The sequence below is a fragment of the Martes martes genome (assembly GCF_963455335.1).
Source record: "Martes martes genome assembly, chromosome: 10".
Taxonomy (NCBI): domain Eukaryota; kingdom Metazoa; phylum Chordata; class Mammalia; order Carnivora; family Mustelidae; genus Martes; species Martes martes.
Genome location: NC_137898.1, coordinates 46,026,501 through 46,044,252, shown reverse-complemented (window position 1 = coordinate 46,044,252; position 17,752 = coordinate 46,026,501). Strand labels below are relative to the sequence as shown.

The 17,752-nt window shown below is 44.8% G+C and overlaps 1 protein-coding gene across 1 annotated transcript in view; it reads left to right on the top strand.

Moving 5' to 3' along the window:
• Positions 1-17,752, top strand: part of INSC (INSC spindle orientation adaptor protein) — an 86,900-nt gene that overhangs the window by 15,538 nt on the left and 53,610 nt on the right. Inside the window, exons 2-4 of the mRNA XM_080816914.1 lie at positions 6,657-7,002; positions 7,964-8,016; positions 9,149-9,272. Coding sequence (XP_080673040.1) covers positions 6,657-7,002; positions 7,964-8,016; positions 9,149-9,272 — 523 coding nt within the window. The remainder of the gene's footprint in view (positions 1-6,656; positions 7,003-7,963; positions 8,017-9,148; positions 9,273-17,752) is intronic.

The following is a 17,752-nucleotide window of genomic DNA, read 5'->3' as shown; positions in this document are numbered from 1 at the left end:
GCACTCACCTGATAATGGAGAGGCACGTCCCCTCCTAGTTTCAGCGACTATTGAATGGTCATACTGTGATTTCCAATAAATACCCAATGACTATGGGGTGGGGGTTCTCCTCCCTCATATTCCTCAGACACTGCCCCATTGCTTCCTCCTTCTTCCTCTTGGTCAGATGGTGTTCAGGAGGTCTTGTAACTTTAAGTGGTCAATCCCCACCTGCCTGTATTTTGAGTTTTGTGGGGATATTTTATCATCTAGTTTTGTTGTAAATTTTATCCATAAGGTTTTGGTTTTATTATCTTCGTTGTTCTGTCGGTTTTTCACCTGGGAATTTAGAGCAATTTAAAAACTGCTGTCACGACGGCCGTCTTCCCAGAGTTTTCCTTATCTCTCTACTTCGAAGTAATTAAATTTCTTATGATACAGCTGCTTTAGTTGAAACTTCTCTAATAACAACTGACATGTATAATACTTCCTGTCAGGCATTATTCTAAGCAAGTAGATATACATATTTGCATAGATGCATATGTATGTATATGTATATACTCTCTTCACTTAATCATCCCAAAAAACCTGGGGGCTGGGTAGTATTTTCATTTCTTTTCTACCAACGAGAAAACTGAAGCACAGAGAGATTCAATAACTTGCCCAAAATTATGCAGGTGGCAAATGGCAGATGTGGGATTTAATCCAGGCAATCTGAGTTCATGCTCTGATGCGAACAGTGTCACCCCACAGAAGCCACATGATGCCTAGGAGACCCAGTGGTGTGCCTGGCTCTGATGGTGGCACCATGGTGCCTAGAAGACACAGCAGCAAGAGAAGAAGTGGTGACTGTGATCAGCGTGAGATATTTAGTGGAGGCGGACAGCAGGAGAGCCTCCGGAAGGAAGGGTTGCCATGCCAGTGGGCCTGGCAGGACCTGACAGCCAGGGTAATACCCAGTGTAAGGGTGCTAAAGGAATTAAAGATGACAGATTTGGGGGAGGATCTACACTTGACCTTTGAACGACACAGGGGTTAGGGGCACCCACCCTCCAACACAGTGGAAAATCCACATGTCACCCTTGACTCCAAAACTTAACTACTAATAGCTTACTACTGATCGGAAGCCTGACTGATACCATAAAGTCAACTAACACATCATTTCTGTGTTACGTATGTCCTGTACTGTATTCTTACCAAGTAAACTGGAGAAAAGAAAATGTTACCGAGAAAATCATAAAGAAGAGAAAAAATGTCTACAGTACTGCACTATCCACCTATAAGTGGACCCATGCAGTCCACACCTGCATTGTTCAAGGGTCAGCTGTATATGAGATGAACTCTGGGGACTCCTTGAAATGCTTGAGGTGTATGGCGCATGGTGTTGGGATGATAAAGAGGTTGGGTTACATTTACTTGTGTCTATCTCTCCCCTAGATGGGGTGAGTGTCCTGAGGGCAGGGACCAGCACAGAGTGTGTGTGCTCAACATCGATAGTGCTTCAGTGAATCAGGTCAAGTAGGGGTTGTCTGACAGGCATGGCTTCAATGTTTGAAGCCTTATTGAACTGAGTGAAGATATTTTGTGTTTGTTACAAGTGTCCTATGGGGACAGCACTTCCCATACGAGCTAAGATCTCCCTTTAGCCACTCCCTGCCCACCCCCCCAACCCCGGGCTTGAGTATCCATATCCATACTTTACCATTTGCCTGGAAGTTCTGAGAATTGGGACAGTGGTTGCGAAGGGCCCAAGCTTTATGGCTTAGTGGAATCGAGGAATGTTTGTAGAATGACTTGTACAAAAGGTTTCTTTGATTCTACTGATACCTGGTCACGTGTTTCTATTTAACACAGAAGTTTTTATTATGATGTCTTTTGTGGAATGTAGTTACTTACCCAGCTCTTAAACTTGAACCACGTTGCAGGGAACTCACCTACACTTTGTCTTACACGCCAGCCAAAGACAGCATCCACATCTCCTGAAATGTAATTCAGAACAGAGGATTGCGTGAGTTCAAGGGTTTCCTATGTGTCAGGCCAGAGCACTCATGCTCATCTTGTAACACCCCTACAAGCCCAGAAAATATTTCCAGCTGGCGTGGCAAGGCTTACAATCCAAGCTTCCCAGACAATTTCTGGTTTACTTGATCGCTTAAATATTTGCTGATCCCGACCATGTGTCAGGCCTTGTGCTGAGCGATGGTGATACTGAGGGAGGTCAATGCTACCTTTGAGGATATCTCGAAGTTGGTGGAAGAGAGACACAGGTGGAGAAACTGTAGAGTATGGTCAGTAGGTAAACGGTCTTTGGAATCAGGTTGCCTGCAGGGAGCCCTGGCTCTCTTAAGTCATATAAGTCTTCTGTACCTGTGTATTTTCATCTGTGAAATGGAGACAAGGGAAGTGTGTACTTAATCAGGATATTCTGAGAATAAAATAATGCATGATAATTATACAATCCTTGGGGTACTATAAGGGTCCAATAAATATTAATTATTATTCCTGATGGGTTTTGTCTATTTTCCCTTTTCCTCTGCTTTCAGAACTGCTTTTCATCCAATTCCCTATTTTTTTTTTAAATGCCAAACACAGTGCTTGCTTCGGCAGCACATATACTAATATACTAAATATTATATTGTAATCTCAAAGGTTTCATTGTAATTTGGGCAGCTTGGGTGCAAAGCATACTGGGTAAAATCAGGCTGGGTGGGAGATAGATACAAGCCTTGAGCAGCCAACCCATTTTTCCCCTCCAGCCTTGATGGGTCAGAACCTCTTGAAGTCCTCCCAGCCCTACTGGAGTTGGCCCTGGACCTAAGGGGGCTGCGCCCACTTGATGGGGCCTGAGGCCTAGTCACTGAGTGGGGTTAAGAGGAGGTGGAGGTCTCTGCACTTCCTAACCTGCCCAGTTTATTCTTCTCAGTATGCTTGTCTGCTCCTTAGGGGGGAAAGAGGAGGTATCTCTTCAAACAATCTCTAGAAATGGAAGTTATTTTAAGCTCATTCTTAAAGAAGACCAGATTCTGCTTTCCCGAAGGCGCCCCTGTCCGTCCTCGCCTCTGCAGGTGTCACCCCAGAAGGCCGCTCCGGCAGCCCGGCAGCTGGGAGTGGGTTTGGCCTGGAAGCAGCAGCTGCGTCTCTGGAGCTGGGTTCCTGGTGCGCCCCGTACCCAGAGCTTTAGGCAGAGCCAGGGGCCCCCAGCTTTCCTTCTTCCTCCTGTTGCTCATAAGCAGCCCCAGAACTCTTTGCTTGGGAAAATTGTCCTTCCTGTCTGCCTGTGTCAGGCTGTCTCATCTTGCTCTCTGTTCCCTGATGTGTGTGTGGTTTTTTTTTTTTTTTCAAGGTTGTTAGAGTGGGAAGCAGTAAAGCAAAGAGGTTAAGAGGTTAAGAGTGAAAGAGACCAAAGTTTTAATGTCAGTGCTCCTACTTTCTACCTGGGTGATTTGCCTCTCTCATCCTGGCCTCCTCATCTGTAAAATGGGGATAATACTACTACTAACTCAGACACCTGTCTTGAGGGGTAAATGAAACGATTCGTGTAAAGCACTTAGCACAGGGCTCAACAGGTGGCATGTGCTCAGAAACTTCCAGCCATTATGATGGTAATTATTGTAGGTGCTGAAGCATTCCATGGGGGACACACAGCAAAGAGAACTAACATTTTTGAACATTTCTTTAGGCCATCCAATGTCCTAAGTCCTTCACATTTACCGTTTAATGTAATTCTTTCATCTCTCTGAAATTATTACCTTTATTTTCAGATAAAGAAATTGAGGCTCAGAGAGGTTAAGCAACTTACTGGAGAGACTAATGTATGTTGTTAAGAAAGTCAAGATACTGGATATCCTGGTTGGGGAGTGACCAGAAGGGGGTGCCAGGGAGACTACCGGGATGCTGGCAATGTTTCAAAACTGGTTCCTGGATACATGAGTATGTCGACCTTATGAAAATTCATCAGACTGCAGCTTGATATTATAATTTGTTCACCTTCGTGTTCATATGTTATTTCAATACAAATTTCAGAAAAGGGGGAAAAAAGCAGCAGTAGCTTTCCTTCAGCCACACAGATTGTAAGTAGCAGAGCCAGCCCTTCACGCCCCCACATGCTAAGGTACAAGCCTTCTTGGCCTGGGCCTGTAGTAGCTTTTCGTAGGCTCAAGGCCCTTCCTTACACAGTAGGCTGTTTCATCCCCAGGAAGCTTGGGTTCAAAGCCTGTTCAGGCAACTAAGGAGGGAGCAGGATCATCAGAGAGGCCTCTGAGTGCCTGACTCTGCCCGAGGGGGCCTCCCTGGGCAGGTCCAGCAGGCCTGCCTGGACTCAGCCATTGGTGGGCTCCAGGGCAGATCATAGGACCAAATGGAAGACGAAGTCAACTAGGCTTGCCAAGTTCCTTTCCTCTCGGAGAACAACTTTCGTCCCCTGGCCCAACCAGGTACCCTCTTTCCTTCCACTTCCAGGTTCTTTGAGGAAGCTTCCAATCCTGGCTCCTTAGCTAGGTTCCTCCTACCTGTCCACTGGAGCTTGGATTGCTCCAGTGGAGGATGATACATTCTCTAGGTTTTCCTCCCATGAGGCTCATGACACAAAGCCGGAGAGACAGCCGGTTCCAGCCTGGGCTCCTGTTTGGGGAAGAGGCAATGGAAATGCAGTTCTTCCTGTGGATAATGGAGTAAGGAACCCTCAGCTCTGCCAGCTGGATTCTACCTTTCTCCCCAGAACCTCATTTCTTTAAAGAAACATTCAAACTTTAAAATAGTTTTAGATTTACAGAAAATTGCAAAGATAGTACAGATGGCCCCTGTATGCCACCCACATACCCAATTACCTTGATCGTTAGCATCCCCTGTGAGCATGGTGCATTTGTTACAACCGAGGAACCATAATTAGTCTGTTGCATTAACTAAACTCCAGACTTTATTTGGCTTTTACTAGTTTTCCATGAGGGTTCTTTTCTGTTTCAGGATTCCATCCAGGGGATCCTGCTGTAGTCAGTCATCATGTCTCCCTTGTCTCCCTTGGCCTCTGACAGTTTCTCAGTGTGACCTTGTTGGTGAAGACACTGGCACTTGGGAGGAGTATTGATTAGGTATTCTGTAGAATGTCCCTTAGCCGGTCCCTGAGGCCTTTCGCATGATTAGACAAAAGTTCGGTGTTTGGGAGAAGAAAGTCCTGCTCATCACGTCCCATCCAAAGCCCACGCTGTCAACAGAGGCTGATGAGCAATGAGGTTCCTTCGGATCACTTGAGTTGGATGGGGTTATGTCAGGTTTCTCCACTGCAAAGTTACTTGTTCTCCGTCCCCTTTCTGTACTCTTTACTTTGGGACTGAGTCATTTAATGCAGCCCACGCTCACAGCCCACCCCAGCTGTTCTTAGTCATCGAGTTTATCTGATGCAAGGCTTGTAAGCACCCGCAATCATCGGATGATTCGCGCAGGTAGAGACACAGCAGCTCCGAGCCAGACATCCCAGACACGAGCCCACAGATAATATAGACAGACACCTAAATGAGTTCATATCCACAAACACAGACTCTCACAGGCCCCAATAACGCAGATACTCAAGAAATCAATAGCTTTGTCATTCCATGTCTCTTACCGGCCAAGCGATAAATCAACTAGGATTTTAATTAACACAGCTTCTGAAATCCCACTTTCTTTCTAGTTCTAAAAGATCTTAAAGGACAAGAATGGAGTATGCCTCGGTGCGAGCTGGGGCTGGCGGGGGTGACAGAATGGTGAGTCTGGGATCTAATCAGGCCTCCCGGGAAGGGCCCAGGCCAGGGGCAGTTTGGTGGTACTGATTCCCTTTTGCTCCCTTTGTGGCTTTTCCATGGCCCTTTCCATTCCAGGCCTGAGGAAGGGGGTGTGAGTGGGTCCCGCTCAAGGGTCCAGAGCTCTTCCATGCCCAGTACAACAGGCTTCCTCTGTGCCAAGTGCTGGTTCCCAGGTGCCATGATTTAGCTGCCTTGCAAGCCCTGTGTTTGGAAGGAGGGAACAGCAGTAGCCCACACCAAGAAGCCACACCAAGGGGCAGCAGTGTCACTTGCCTCTGCTATTGACAGAAGAAGGAGGAAGGATGCTAGAAGGACAAAAATGACAGCTGTCCTCTGCAGTGTTCATGGAATAAATGAGTCAGTGAGTGAGGGTCTAGTTCCTTTCCTCCCTCTTGGAAGCTCTTAGATCAGTCTGCTTCAGCTCTCTATCTCTAGAACATGATGATCAGAGGCTCTTGTATTCTCTTTAACCCCTTTCTAACCATGTTAGTCTTGGGCCACTCTTTGTGAAAGCATGTTTTAAAATGCTTTCATTAATAAAATAAATTTTAAAAACGTTCACACTCGGTAACCACACAGCCGACCGTAGCTCCTAATAACATAACCAGTATTCAATATTTAGGCTCCTTCTGTTTTCTTCTTTTTGTAAATACAGTCTGCTAATGTGCCTGACTTCATGGTCTGTTGCTTGTCTGGTCATCTGCTTCCAAAACTTCTGTGCCTCCCTCTTATTATCTGTGAGTTGGAGATGACAGAAGGTAAGAGGGTTAACGGAAGCAAGCACAAGAAACAGTGATGAGCCTATAGCAGGTGTTTCATAAACGTCAGATGGCCCGAAATGGAAACCTCTGGAAATCGCGGGGTGCTGACAGTCACTGTGGTGCTGTTCCCTGGCTGCAGGCTGCACCTGATGCAGGCGGACTCGGTCCAGCGCTGGATGGAGGACCTGAAGCTCATGACGGAGTGTGAGTGCATGTGCGTCCTGCAGGCAAAGCCCATCAGCCTGGAGGAAGATGCTCAGAGTGACCTCATCCTGGCTGGCGGCCCTGGCCCCGGAGACCCCCTGCAGCTGCTTCTCAAGAGGGGCTGGGTCATCAGCACCGAGCTGCGCAGGATCGGGCAGAAGCTGGCCCAGGACCGCTGGGCACGTGTGCACAGCATGAGTGTGCGTCTGGCCTGCCATGCCCGCTCCATGGTCAGCGAGTACAGCGCTGTCAGCAGGAGCTCCTCACAGGAGATGGGCCAGGTCAGCTGCCCCAGGGTGGGTGTGGGCGGGCATTCGCAAGGGGGATGACTTCTAGAAGCATGGGTCTGAAGTGCTCCAGCACCTCCCTCCTCTTCCAAAGAGCAGAGAACATAGTAAGGACCTTTACTGAGTACCTACCATGTCCTGGGCATTGAGCTAGGTGTTTTCACTCACCCATCTCATTTAACCTGCACTAGATGCAAAGCAGACAGAACCACTGTGAGAGGCTGTCCAGGGGAGCAGTGCACCCTCTTTAATGCCAGACTGTTTGGGTTCAAAGGTCAGCTATGCTGTGTGACATTGACAAGTTACTTACCTTCTCTGTGCCCCAGTTCCATCCCATTAACGAAATGAGTAATAGTACTTTTTCATGTTATTTACATGTAATGAAACATTAAAAACAGTTACTGAAAAATATTAGCTAGTGTGAAGTCCTCACTGTATTGATGAGGAAACAGAAACTCAGAGAGCCTAAGTAACTTGCCCAAAGTTATGCAGTGAATGGTATAAGCAGGATTCAGTCTAAGTTTTTCTGATTCTGAAGCCCATGATTTCCAATCTTCTTTTCCAAGCCCATAGCGGAGTACTGAAAATCCCCTGGTCGTCATTTTTCTTTCTTCTGGCATTCACTTTCCAGCTTACTGCTTTACCATTTTCCTTGCTCCACTACACAAACAGCAAACTTCTATTCATCCTCTGCAGCCCAGCCCAAATGCCCCTTCCTCTCAGAAGCTTCTCAGATCCTCCAGCACAATTAAGTGCTTGGTTTTCTTTTTTGAGCTCGCCAAGAAGCTGATGATGGTGTCTTGCCATCCATACAACACTGTGTTATAGTTGATGGGCCTGATTCCAAAATCAGATGATTTGATTCTTCATCTTTATACCCCAGAGAGCCCCATGCAGTAATCGGTCCTCAACCAGTGCTTGTTGAATTGAATAACCTTTCTTCTATTTTCCACAGATTGAGAAACTGTTAATGGAGAAATGCTCAGAGCTCTCAGCAATCACAGAGAGGTAAACCTGGCTGCTGGATGAGACTGGACAGCCTGTCCTCAGTCAGGGGAAGGGGCCGGTATCTTCTTCCAGGGGGAAAGAGGGAGTGGGGTGGGGGGCTGGTGGTGGTCTGGAAGCTTCCTTTTGCTGACTTTCATCAGCAACCTTGGAAGACTCCTTTGGGCTTTTCTGCCCCATTTTCAGGCCCTAGAGAGAATGTAAAAGAGGAGAGGCCCATGCATAGGAAAAAAGAGGATTATTGAGGGTTAGTAAAAAGGAAAAGGTTTCCTGTAGCTTTGGGAAACTCCCCAACCTGAACCCCAAAGTCACGACAAAGTGAAAGCAGACACTCACAGCCTATACTCACAGACACATAGACAAGGATCTCACAGACATTCTTTCCTGTACGTAGATATATAAACATACACTCATATATTCACAGAAATACACTCACACCCTCTTCTCTGTATCTCACACACGTCAACATGTACATGTTTACACTCAGACACATACAGATGCTCAGCCTCACATGTATGCACACCCACTGTCCTTACCCTTTCCAGCCCCCACGCCCTGTAAGAGAAACATGGGACTTCGTCTCCCTTAGGACCTGTGGCGTCTTTGGGCTTCCAGTAGAACGTTCTCCGGCCCTTGGGGTATATTTAAACCTGATCCACCCCCTGTTCTTTCCACCTGGGGAGAAAATTTTCAAGGCTCCTTTCTGTAGACAACCACTGTAGATGGCCATTTCTTCAAAGGTCGTGAGTATTACCGTGCACCAGCCGACCTGGCGACACCAGCAATCTCCCCCCTGCAGTTCCCACCCCCACCCCTAGACCCTGGTGCAGTGATGGCGGGTTCTCTCAGGGAGGAGCCCAGAGGACGGGGTCTGACCACTGGCTGCTGGCCTTTCTTCCTAGTGATGTGGGCTGTTAGCTCCCATTTTGACCAGCACTTCTCTGAACACTAGGAGGCCAGAGGATGAGCCAGTTGTGAAATATTCCATCTCTGACTCCCCTGGAGCTGATGACGTCCTCCTAGGCCCCTCGCACCACCCGCAAGCCTGCGGCGGGCCCAGATCTGGCTCCTGCAATGGCTCTGGGCTGAATACGTGCCCATCCAGGGGGCCCACGCCATGATTTCTTTTCCCCAGGTGCCTCCAGGTTGAGAATGAGCATGTCCTGAAGTCGATGAAGGCCTGTGTGAGTGAGACCTTGAGCACGCTGGGCCAGCACTTCGGCCAGCTGCTGGAGCTGGCGCTGACCCGGGAGGTGCAGGTGGGTGCAGGCTGGGCTATGGACGGGGGTGCTCGAGTGGACTCCTGGGGTGGGAGTGGGGGTGGGGCCGAGGCACCGGGCCAGGCTGGGGGAGGCTCTGACATGCCTTTCTTGGGGCACATCCTCAGGCTACCAAAATGAACCCCAGTACCTAGGAAACAGGACTGTTAGAGCTAGAGGCTTCCCAAGTTAGCCCAAATCTGCATTTTCTAGATGTGAGAACTGGAGCCTAGGGAGGAAGGAGACTTACCTAAGGTCACATGAGGCCATGGCAGAAGCATTTCCCAGCTGTTCTCTCAGTATTGTCCCTACTACCTTAAATCTCTATTGCTATTGTCTACAGTACACACAACATGTCTGTATTGTCCTGAAAGACTTGAGGCAGCTGTGGGGAACAAGCCAAGTCCAGAAATCTGGCAATAGAAAAGAATTTAGAAAGGTCAGATAGTCTAGCCCCTGCCTCTAGGCAGGCTCGTGCCTCTAGGCAGAATGAGGGCTTTGGAACCAGATCTACGAAATTTCAAACTATGGCTCACTGTGAGACCTTGATCAAGTTCCGTAACGTCTCAAAGGCCTCATTTTCTTCACCTACAAAGTGAAAACCTTCCCCAGAAGAAAAGTGAGAGGATTAAGCAAACAACACAGTGTGGGTTAAATATATGTGATTTCCCTCCGTTGCCTTTTCCTATTTTAAAAACCTCCCAGAAAAGCAGATTCCATAAGGTTTTCATTATGAAAGGTATTTACGTGTTATTTATAGTTACAGAAATATTGTGTTACATATTTGCCATTCTTTTCCCACCACCAAATAAAAGCCTTCCACAAATAGCAAGTCTCTTCCCCTATCAGCTTCTCTCCAGACTCAGCCTTTCCATAGAGCCCGGAACTTTCCTTTTTCTCCTTCTTATTTGTCCGGCTCATTTTCCACAGGGTACAGGCTCTTCTGGTCTAGTTCACCTGCTTGGTCAGCGCGTCTGGCCCCAGGCTTTCTCACCCTTCCCACCCCAGAGATTTGCAGAGGCCGCTCTGTCCCAGGGGCCTGGGATGAAGGGAAGGAAGGGCCAAGTGGGGGGGGGGGGTGGCGGGGGGCGGGGTGCTGCTGGGGCTGGCCTTGGAGTTGACATGCAAATGCTGACCTGTGCATGTCCCGGTGAGTAGTGGCTTAAGCTGGGGCCAGTGTCCCACACTGAGCTCTCAAGTCCCAGAGGGACCCTGTGGGACATGGGGCCGAAGTGGGTGAAAAAGCCAAGGGAGCAAAGAGTGAGAATATTGAAGGTAGTCATGGGGACGAGGGGAGCCTGGAGGTATTTTTGAGGAGGACTGCCGGTGCTGACGATGCTTTTTATGTGACTTGTGTGCCCTTTCTCCTGGAACTACCAGGTTCAACAAAAAGGGATAACCTTGAAGAGTAATGTTGAATTATAAACAGAAGTCAGCTGGGTTTGGAAGTAGTCTACCAGGAGTCAAAGGGGTAGAGTGCATGGTCTAGGTCAGAATCCTGGGGAGAGCTCCCTGGGCTGCCAAGGAGTCTGCCTGGACCTTGTGGGCTATGTAGCTGTTTTCCTGGGGTTTCTGGGCCTATTCTGGTTTTTCCCTCATCCTGATCTTGTTTGTAGTGGAATTCCTGATCTAGGTCCTTTTGCTTCCCCAGCTAAATCCTGCCCATTCCCAGGTCTGACCACCTGGGTCACTGAGGCTTGGCCTGGGAGCTGAGCTGGATCAGCTGCTCCTCTCTTAGAATTTGCACCCCCCACCCTCCACCAGCCTGAGTGGCTCAGTCAGTTAAGCCTCTGCCTTCAGCTCAGGTCAGAACCTGGGGTCCTGGGATAGAGTCCCACATTGGGCTCCTTGTCCAGTGCGGAGCCTACTTCTCCCTGTGCCTGCTGCTCTCCCTGCTTGTGCTCTTTCTCTCTGACAAATAAATACATAAAATCTTAAAAAAAAAATCTGGTCCCGCATCGGCCTCCCTCCCCTTGCCTGCCCTGCATTCCTCTGTATATTCCTTAGCTTTCCAATAAGCCCCCCTTTCCTCCCAGTGAGCACCGTGGTATCTGCTACACCCTCCTCTTGTTTGGGCTCGCCATGCTCTTCATACATTTTGACTGATCTTTAGTTGTGTGTGTGTGTGTGTGTGTGCATGTATGTGTGTTTGTGGATGTTTCCATACAGATGGCAGTAACATAAGGAGATACATTGGCTGAAGGCAAGGTGCTCTTTGTTCAGTGTTGTAAGCATGTGTTTCTTAACTGGTGACCAGTATATTCCCTAGGATGTTAATAATTATATGAGGATCCTATATTTGAGGTCTCTTGACATAAAGGGACTTAAGTCTGTGTCCTTGCATCGGAATTTCCCCTATGATATGCTCTTCTGCACTGGGAGTCTTCTAAAAGATCTTCACACATTCATAGTATTTCTTGTCTGATCTATAGCTCCCATAGACAAGGATTTGGGTTTGTTTTGTTCATGGGTATATAACTGGTGACCAGGGTAGTACCTCTTTATTAGGCACTCAATAAAGACTGAATACTAAGCTGTATGTTCCAAACTTTCATAGTCATGACAAATCCTTTTTTCTTCTCAAAGCACCTGATCAATTATTCTGGGATGCTGGTGTTTCAGGAAATGCAATTTGGTCAAAACATTTTTTGTCCTTCGGAAGTTCTCAAGCAGAGCCTTGCCACCTTCCCTATCGCCACCTAGCACAAAAATAATCTATGGTAGAACAATGCTTACGATAGGGCAGCAGCAATCTAGCACTACTTTGCACTGGTCTGCTCCATCCTGGAATGTCATGTCCAGTTCCAGGCCCCAGACGCATCACTGGCAATGGCTGTACTCTGAGGAGGTTCCTGAAAGGGTGGGGGAGAGGCAGAAGATCAAGGTCTGTGGGAGTGGTGGAGGAGCAGAGAATGTTTTGTCCAGAGATGTACACTCTGTCACCTCCAGCGTTCTGTGTTTGGGGACCCCTAAGGGAAGAAGGTGCTCAGGTCAGCCATCAAATCTAGAGGATGTTCTATGTAGAGAGGGGTTTGTGAAATGACAGGGCTGTCCTGCAGGGGGCGGTGTTTGGAAGTCCAGTCCCTTAGCAGGCCAAGCTAGGCTTGGAGGACACTGGCAGGGGATGAATGAGTTCCAAGGTCTCTTCCAATCTTGGTAGTATGGAATTCTATGATGTGGGGATGGTGGGGTAGGGGTCTGGAGCATATCAGGGTTCACATCCCACCAGTGCTACTTACTGGATATGCAGACCTGGGGCAGTTACTTCCTGTCCTCACGTCTGCAGTGGGTTGTCATTAGGATTAAATGAAACGACACATAAGGAACCAGTGGGCTTTTCTGACTCAGTGAGCTGCTTTCTTCAATCAAGGTTTTCTCTGCCTTAAGGGAAGCTCGCAGCACGCTTTGCTAAAAGAGCCCCTGGTCACCTAATGAATTGTGTATTAAGATAATTTAACTATTTGGTGGGTATGGAAGAATTTAAAGTTAAAATGTCAGGAGCCACCGATAGGAAATTAATGAACATTGATGATTAATCTATCTGGGAATAAAGGATTAGCTATGTGGGAGGTAAGAGAAGCCTTATAAAAATTGATTTACTCTAAAATAAAGGGGACTCTATTGAATAAATTGACTCTTAGCTGTACCTTTGATTCCTTGACTCAGGTTCATGTGGGTAGATATTATATTAATTTATCCTTTCATTCCATCTATTACTTTTGATTTTAGTTTAAAATAACATCTTTATTCTAATAAAACTGATTAGGGAATGTATCTTTGGCTCTGTGGCTAAATGAACTAGTTCAAACTTTATCTCACAGCTAAATTTCCCCTCCCTGTCCTAGGCAAAGATGGTCAGCCTCAGGCCTCACCTGAGGGAAAAACACCTAACTTGTAACAGAACTCAGACCTGAGGGACACTTCCTAAGAGAGACAGGTGCCATGTCCTCAGCTCCTTCTTCCCAAACTCACGAACTCATCCCCACCTTCTCAGTAGGGTGACCTAAAAAGGTAGGGAGTGACGCTAGCAGGGGTGTGTTGCTGAAATCTCTACCTAGGGAACAGGAGTAGTGGGGACCAAGAACTGCCCCTTAGTAGTGATAGTTTCCGTCCTACTGTCTCAGTGGCCTTATCCATTGGGCTGTGGTCAAGCGGGAGTGCAGCTGAGCACCTTGGGGGAGGAGGTCAGCTGCCAGTGGGAAAGATATTTCCCACCTTCATGAAGCCATTCTTCCAAATAGCAACCCCTCCTTCTTTGTAGATCCTTCTGGAATCGTAGTGGGAAATTTACACTCTGCTCGCAGAAGGCTTGAAAATGACTCATGATGTTAGAGCCATTAAGTTAGCTCTAGGAAGATTTGTAACTAAATCTCAAAATTTGCTTTCCTGTCCTATTTCCCACTGTCAGATTTTGCTACCTATGTTGTCCTATATAGGTAATCAGAAGCTGCAATGCAACTAAATTGTAACATAAAGATAATCTGTACTTGCCAGATGAGAAATATAAAGATGTCCAAAATTTGGAAATAGTGTGTCTCATTGTAAAGTTCCCAGAGAGAAAATAAAGTTAAAGAAAAAGGTTTAAAAAAAAAAAACCAACCACCACCACAACAAAAAACGGTATGAAAAACAAAAACAAAAACATAAACAAAATATAACAAACAGACAAAAAACCCCGCATCCCTTTACCTGTGGGAATAATTCAAAGTCCCAAGTACTTAGGTTAATATAATTCTCTTCCATTTACTTACTGTGCTCATCTTAGCCAGAAGGGTCTCATTCCAGTGTGTGTGTGTGGTCCTGTTTTCTTGGGAAGCTACGGTCTGGGCTGTCTCTCTAGCAAGGAGGGGCTCCTCCCAGGCTTCTCAGTTTGTCCTGGTCTTTCCCAGCCATACTTGGAAGAGTTCGTACCTTGGATACCCAATAGTATAATAGCACTACCCCTGCACTCACAGAAAGTTAAAACAGACCAATCCTTGGTCCCTAAGGCAGGAATTCCACGCAACATTTCATGCTGGGACTCTGTCTTGGGTTGCTGAAGGCCTTAACAGATACTTACCTGCAGCTGAACGAAAGAGGGTTGGGAATGGGCAGCATCTTGATAACGTCTGTAGCAGGACATCAGTTTATCTCAGGTGTCCATCATCCACAAGGTTTTGTGGAAATTCACTCACTGGGGGGAAAGCATCCACCCTAGGTTAACTGTGGCATGATGTTTACTATATATGGGAAAAAATGGCTCCTTCTTTATAGAAGGGCATTTGATATGTTTACTTCTTCCTGCAAAATCAGGCACTTAGAATCTCTTCCCAGTGACTTGCCTGGTTTGCATACTTTCCCATCCAGCATTTTCAACATTTCTTAATTTCTAGCTCTCCTCTAAACACTGTCTTTCTGTCACCCCGGGGTGCATTGATTTGGGCTGCTTTAAGTGACTTAGGCTAGAAGTTTCCAAACCACTTCAAAGGCATTGCATTCTCCAGGTTCTCAAAGATTTACCAGGAGAAATGCAAGCATATATACTTTTAAGGAAATCAATGCCCAGATCTTCAGTTCTTGTTTCTTTCCCAAAACGATCCTCCCAATAATATGCAGTTTTTAACATCCCTTCTATTACTTTCCAAAAGAAGGACGTACTCCCACCCATCCCAAATGTTATGGTACATTGCCCTGCTGTGTAAAACCTTGGAGTAGCAGTAAGACTGGGGAGATCAAAGAAGAAGCCTTCATTCCTGAACCATAAACCCATAGGCCTCCATGAATTATTTCTGTGCTTTTTCTTACATATTTCTGTTGAGAAAGGCATTAGAAATTATCTGTTTTGCCCAGTGTGGAGATATATGGTAGAATGGTTGTGTGTGTGTGTGTGTGTGTGCATAGGAGGAGTGGGTTTGAAAGTTTTCAATTTATCATATCCCTTCTATCTGTATTTACTCCCAGATTGTCTCCTTAGACAAAGCAAAGAGAGAGCTGGTCTGACACATCAAGCACTCAAAATGGCTTTTGGGGGCACAAATTTAAATGCAAGCAATTCCTTTTAACTATATCTCATACTCAAACCTAGGATATGTCATTCACTGGAAAGAAAAACATCTTTGAAGAGCCAAGGATTCTAAAGGTTAATGATACTGATTCTTTTAAATGCTGGAATACTTTTGAGAGTGACTGAATTTTTCAAGATAATATTGGATAAAATCCACAGATGCAAGTTTTACATGATTTTTCTTTTTTGTCAGATTTGGTACACATTATTTAAGAAAACAGTTAAAGCTTATTTTGTCAACATATTTTTGAGATATTTATACTAATTTCTGCTTCTTGTTAGCAAAAGATGAAATTAATTGCTAGCAGCTGGACTAATTAGATTTAAGCAGTAAATACCTTTTTCCTTCTTTAAATATGTAGGGAAGTCTGATCATCAGAGTCCTAAAAATAATCAAATGATTTCTAATACTTATGTATGTATGTATTTATTTGTTTGTTTGTTTGTTTATTTGAGAGAGAGCACACACACAGAAGTGAGAAGAGGGTCAAAGGGAGAGGGAGAGAGAATCTTAACCAGGTTCCATGTTCAGCATGGAGCCCGACATGGGGCTCAATCCCACGACCTCGAGATCATGATCTGAGCTGAAGTCAAGAGTCAGACACCTAACCCACTGAGCCACGCAGGTACCCCGATTTCTAATGTTTTTATTCTCAAATTTTAATTATTCCTTATAATGAACACCAGATTTCAATATATATACCTACCCACATATTTACTGAAAAAATACTAGCTACGTATGACCTTGCATTATTAAAAGTTTAGTAAATTGTGTTATCTTGGCTTTATAACATATACAATAAAACCAAATTTTATTTTAGCTCTACATTATTTTAATATTAACAGTTTTTAGCATTTTCCCTTGGAGAATGATTTCTATAATTATTTGTCAGTGTTGTTTTAGTGTTTCTTGAAACATATCAAAACATTTTGTAATTAAAAATGAAGTCAGGTCTGTATTGAAAAAAATTTGTCTTGGCTGATTGGCTTGGCTGAAAGAACTGTCTGCCAATTAGTTTATAGGGTGGGCGTTTTCCATAAATTAAGTAAGCAAAAGCTGTAGCTTCAAGGTTTTGATAAAACATATTTGAAACAAGCACAAATATTTTACTAAAAATTATATTGGCAATGAAAGTAATAATATTTTGATTTTCCTAATCCTTTCTGAATAATTTGGATAACCCAAGGTACTCCAAGTGAAAGAGCAGTGAGTATAATTAATAAGTATTTGATAAGTCTTGGTAAAGTACTTTTGGACTTCTTGCCAGAAACTGAGATAGTTAATGAACAACTTTAATGATTGGGTAACAAATGCTTTTACAAGTCAAGTGGTTTCCAATTCTTTGCTTTTACCAGTTTAAAGGAGTTATCAACTGGCAGATCATTAAAAATGGTGTTTGACGATGTAACTCAGAATGTGCTTAAAGGATTGAACAACTTGGCTGTGTAAACCCTTTCCATTCCTCTCTATGGATTTATGGGAATGAGATTTTTCAGGGTTTACATCTAAAAGTAGAGCATTAAGTCAATATTCAATCACATATTAATTAATGAGAAACCCTAAAAAGGATACAGAGCCTCATTTATCTCATTAAGACATATATTTATAATAACATTTTAATTTTTATAATTTATCATTATTAAGCAGAATTTACAATTTACGTTTGGACCAATTGTACTGATAATAATTATAACAATAACTCAACCAAGAAGAGAGTATTTTTTTCAGATTTTATTTATTTATTTGTTTATTTATTTATTTTGAGGGCAAGCAGGGGGAGGGCAGAAAGAGAGGGAGAGAGAGAATCTCAAGCGAACTCTGCTCTGAGTGCCCAGCCCATGTGGGGCTCGATGTGGTTCTCCATCTCATGACCCTGAGATCATGACCTGAGCTGAAACCAAGAGCTGGACTGAGCCAACCAGGTGCCCCAAGGATAGAGTGTTTTTAAGCACTTAGAGCCTGATAGTCGCAGGAAATAAAATGGTATTTCAAATGTCAGTGATAAATATGACAAAGGTGATCCCTAAAACACTTTGAAACTTAAATATATTACATTAAGATAAAATTCTCAGGAGGGATTGGATTGGGAACATAAATTAAAGGATGAAAAGAAAAGATGCAAAATGCTCACAATGTTAAGGAAAGAGATTATTCATACATTTTTAAGGGGATGATGAGGGCATCAAGTTGTTTTGGTATTTAAATTCCACTGAACACATCCAAAAGAGTGATGTAATGGTCTTATTTTATGTCGATATCTACAACCTACTGGAAATTACATCCTTTCCAACTTTGTTCTTGAAACTTATGATGAAAAATTTTACCTGTCAAATTAAAAATGTGTAAGGGGTCATATGTTTTTCAAAATTCATTTAGAGCTAAATAAGAAAATACAAACTGCATTAGAATACACAGGTATTCTAGTTCTACATCATG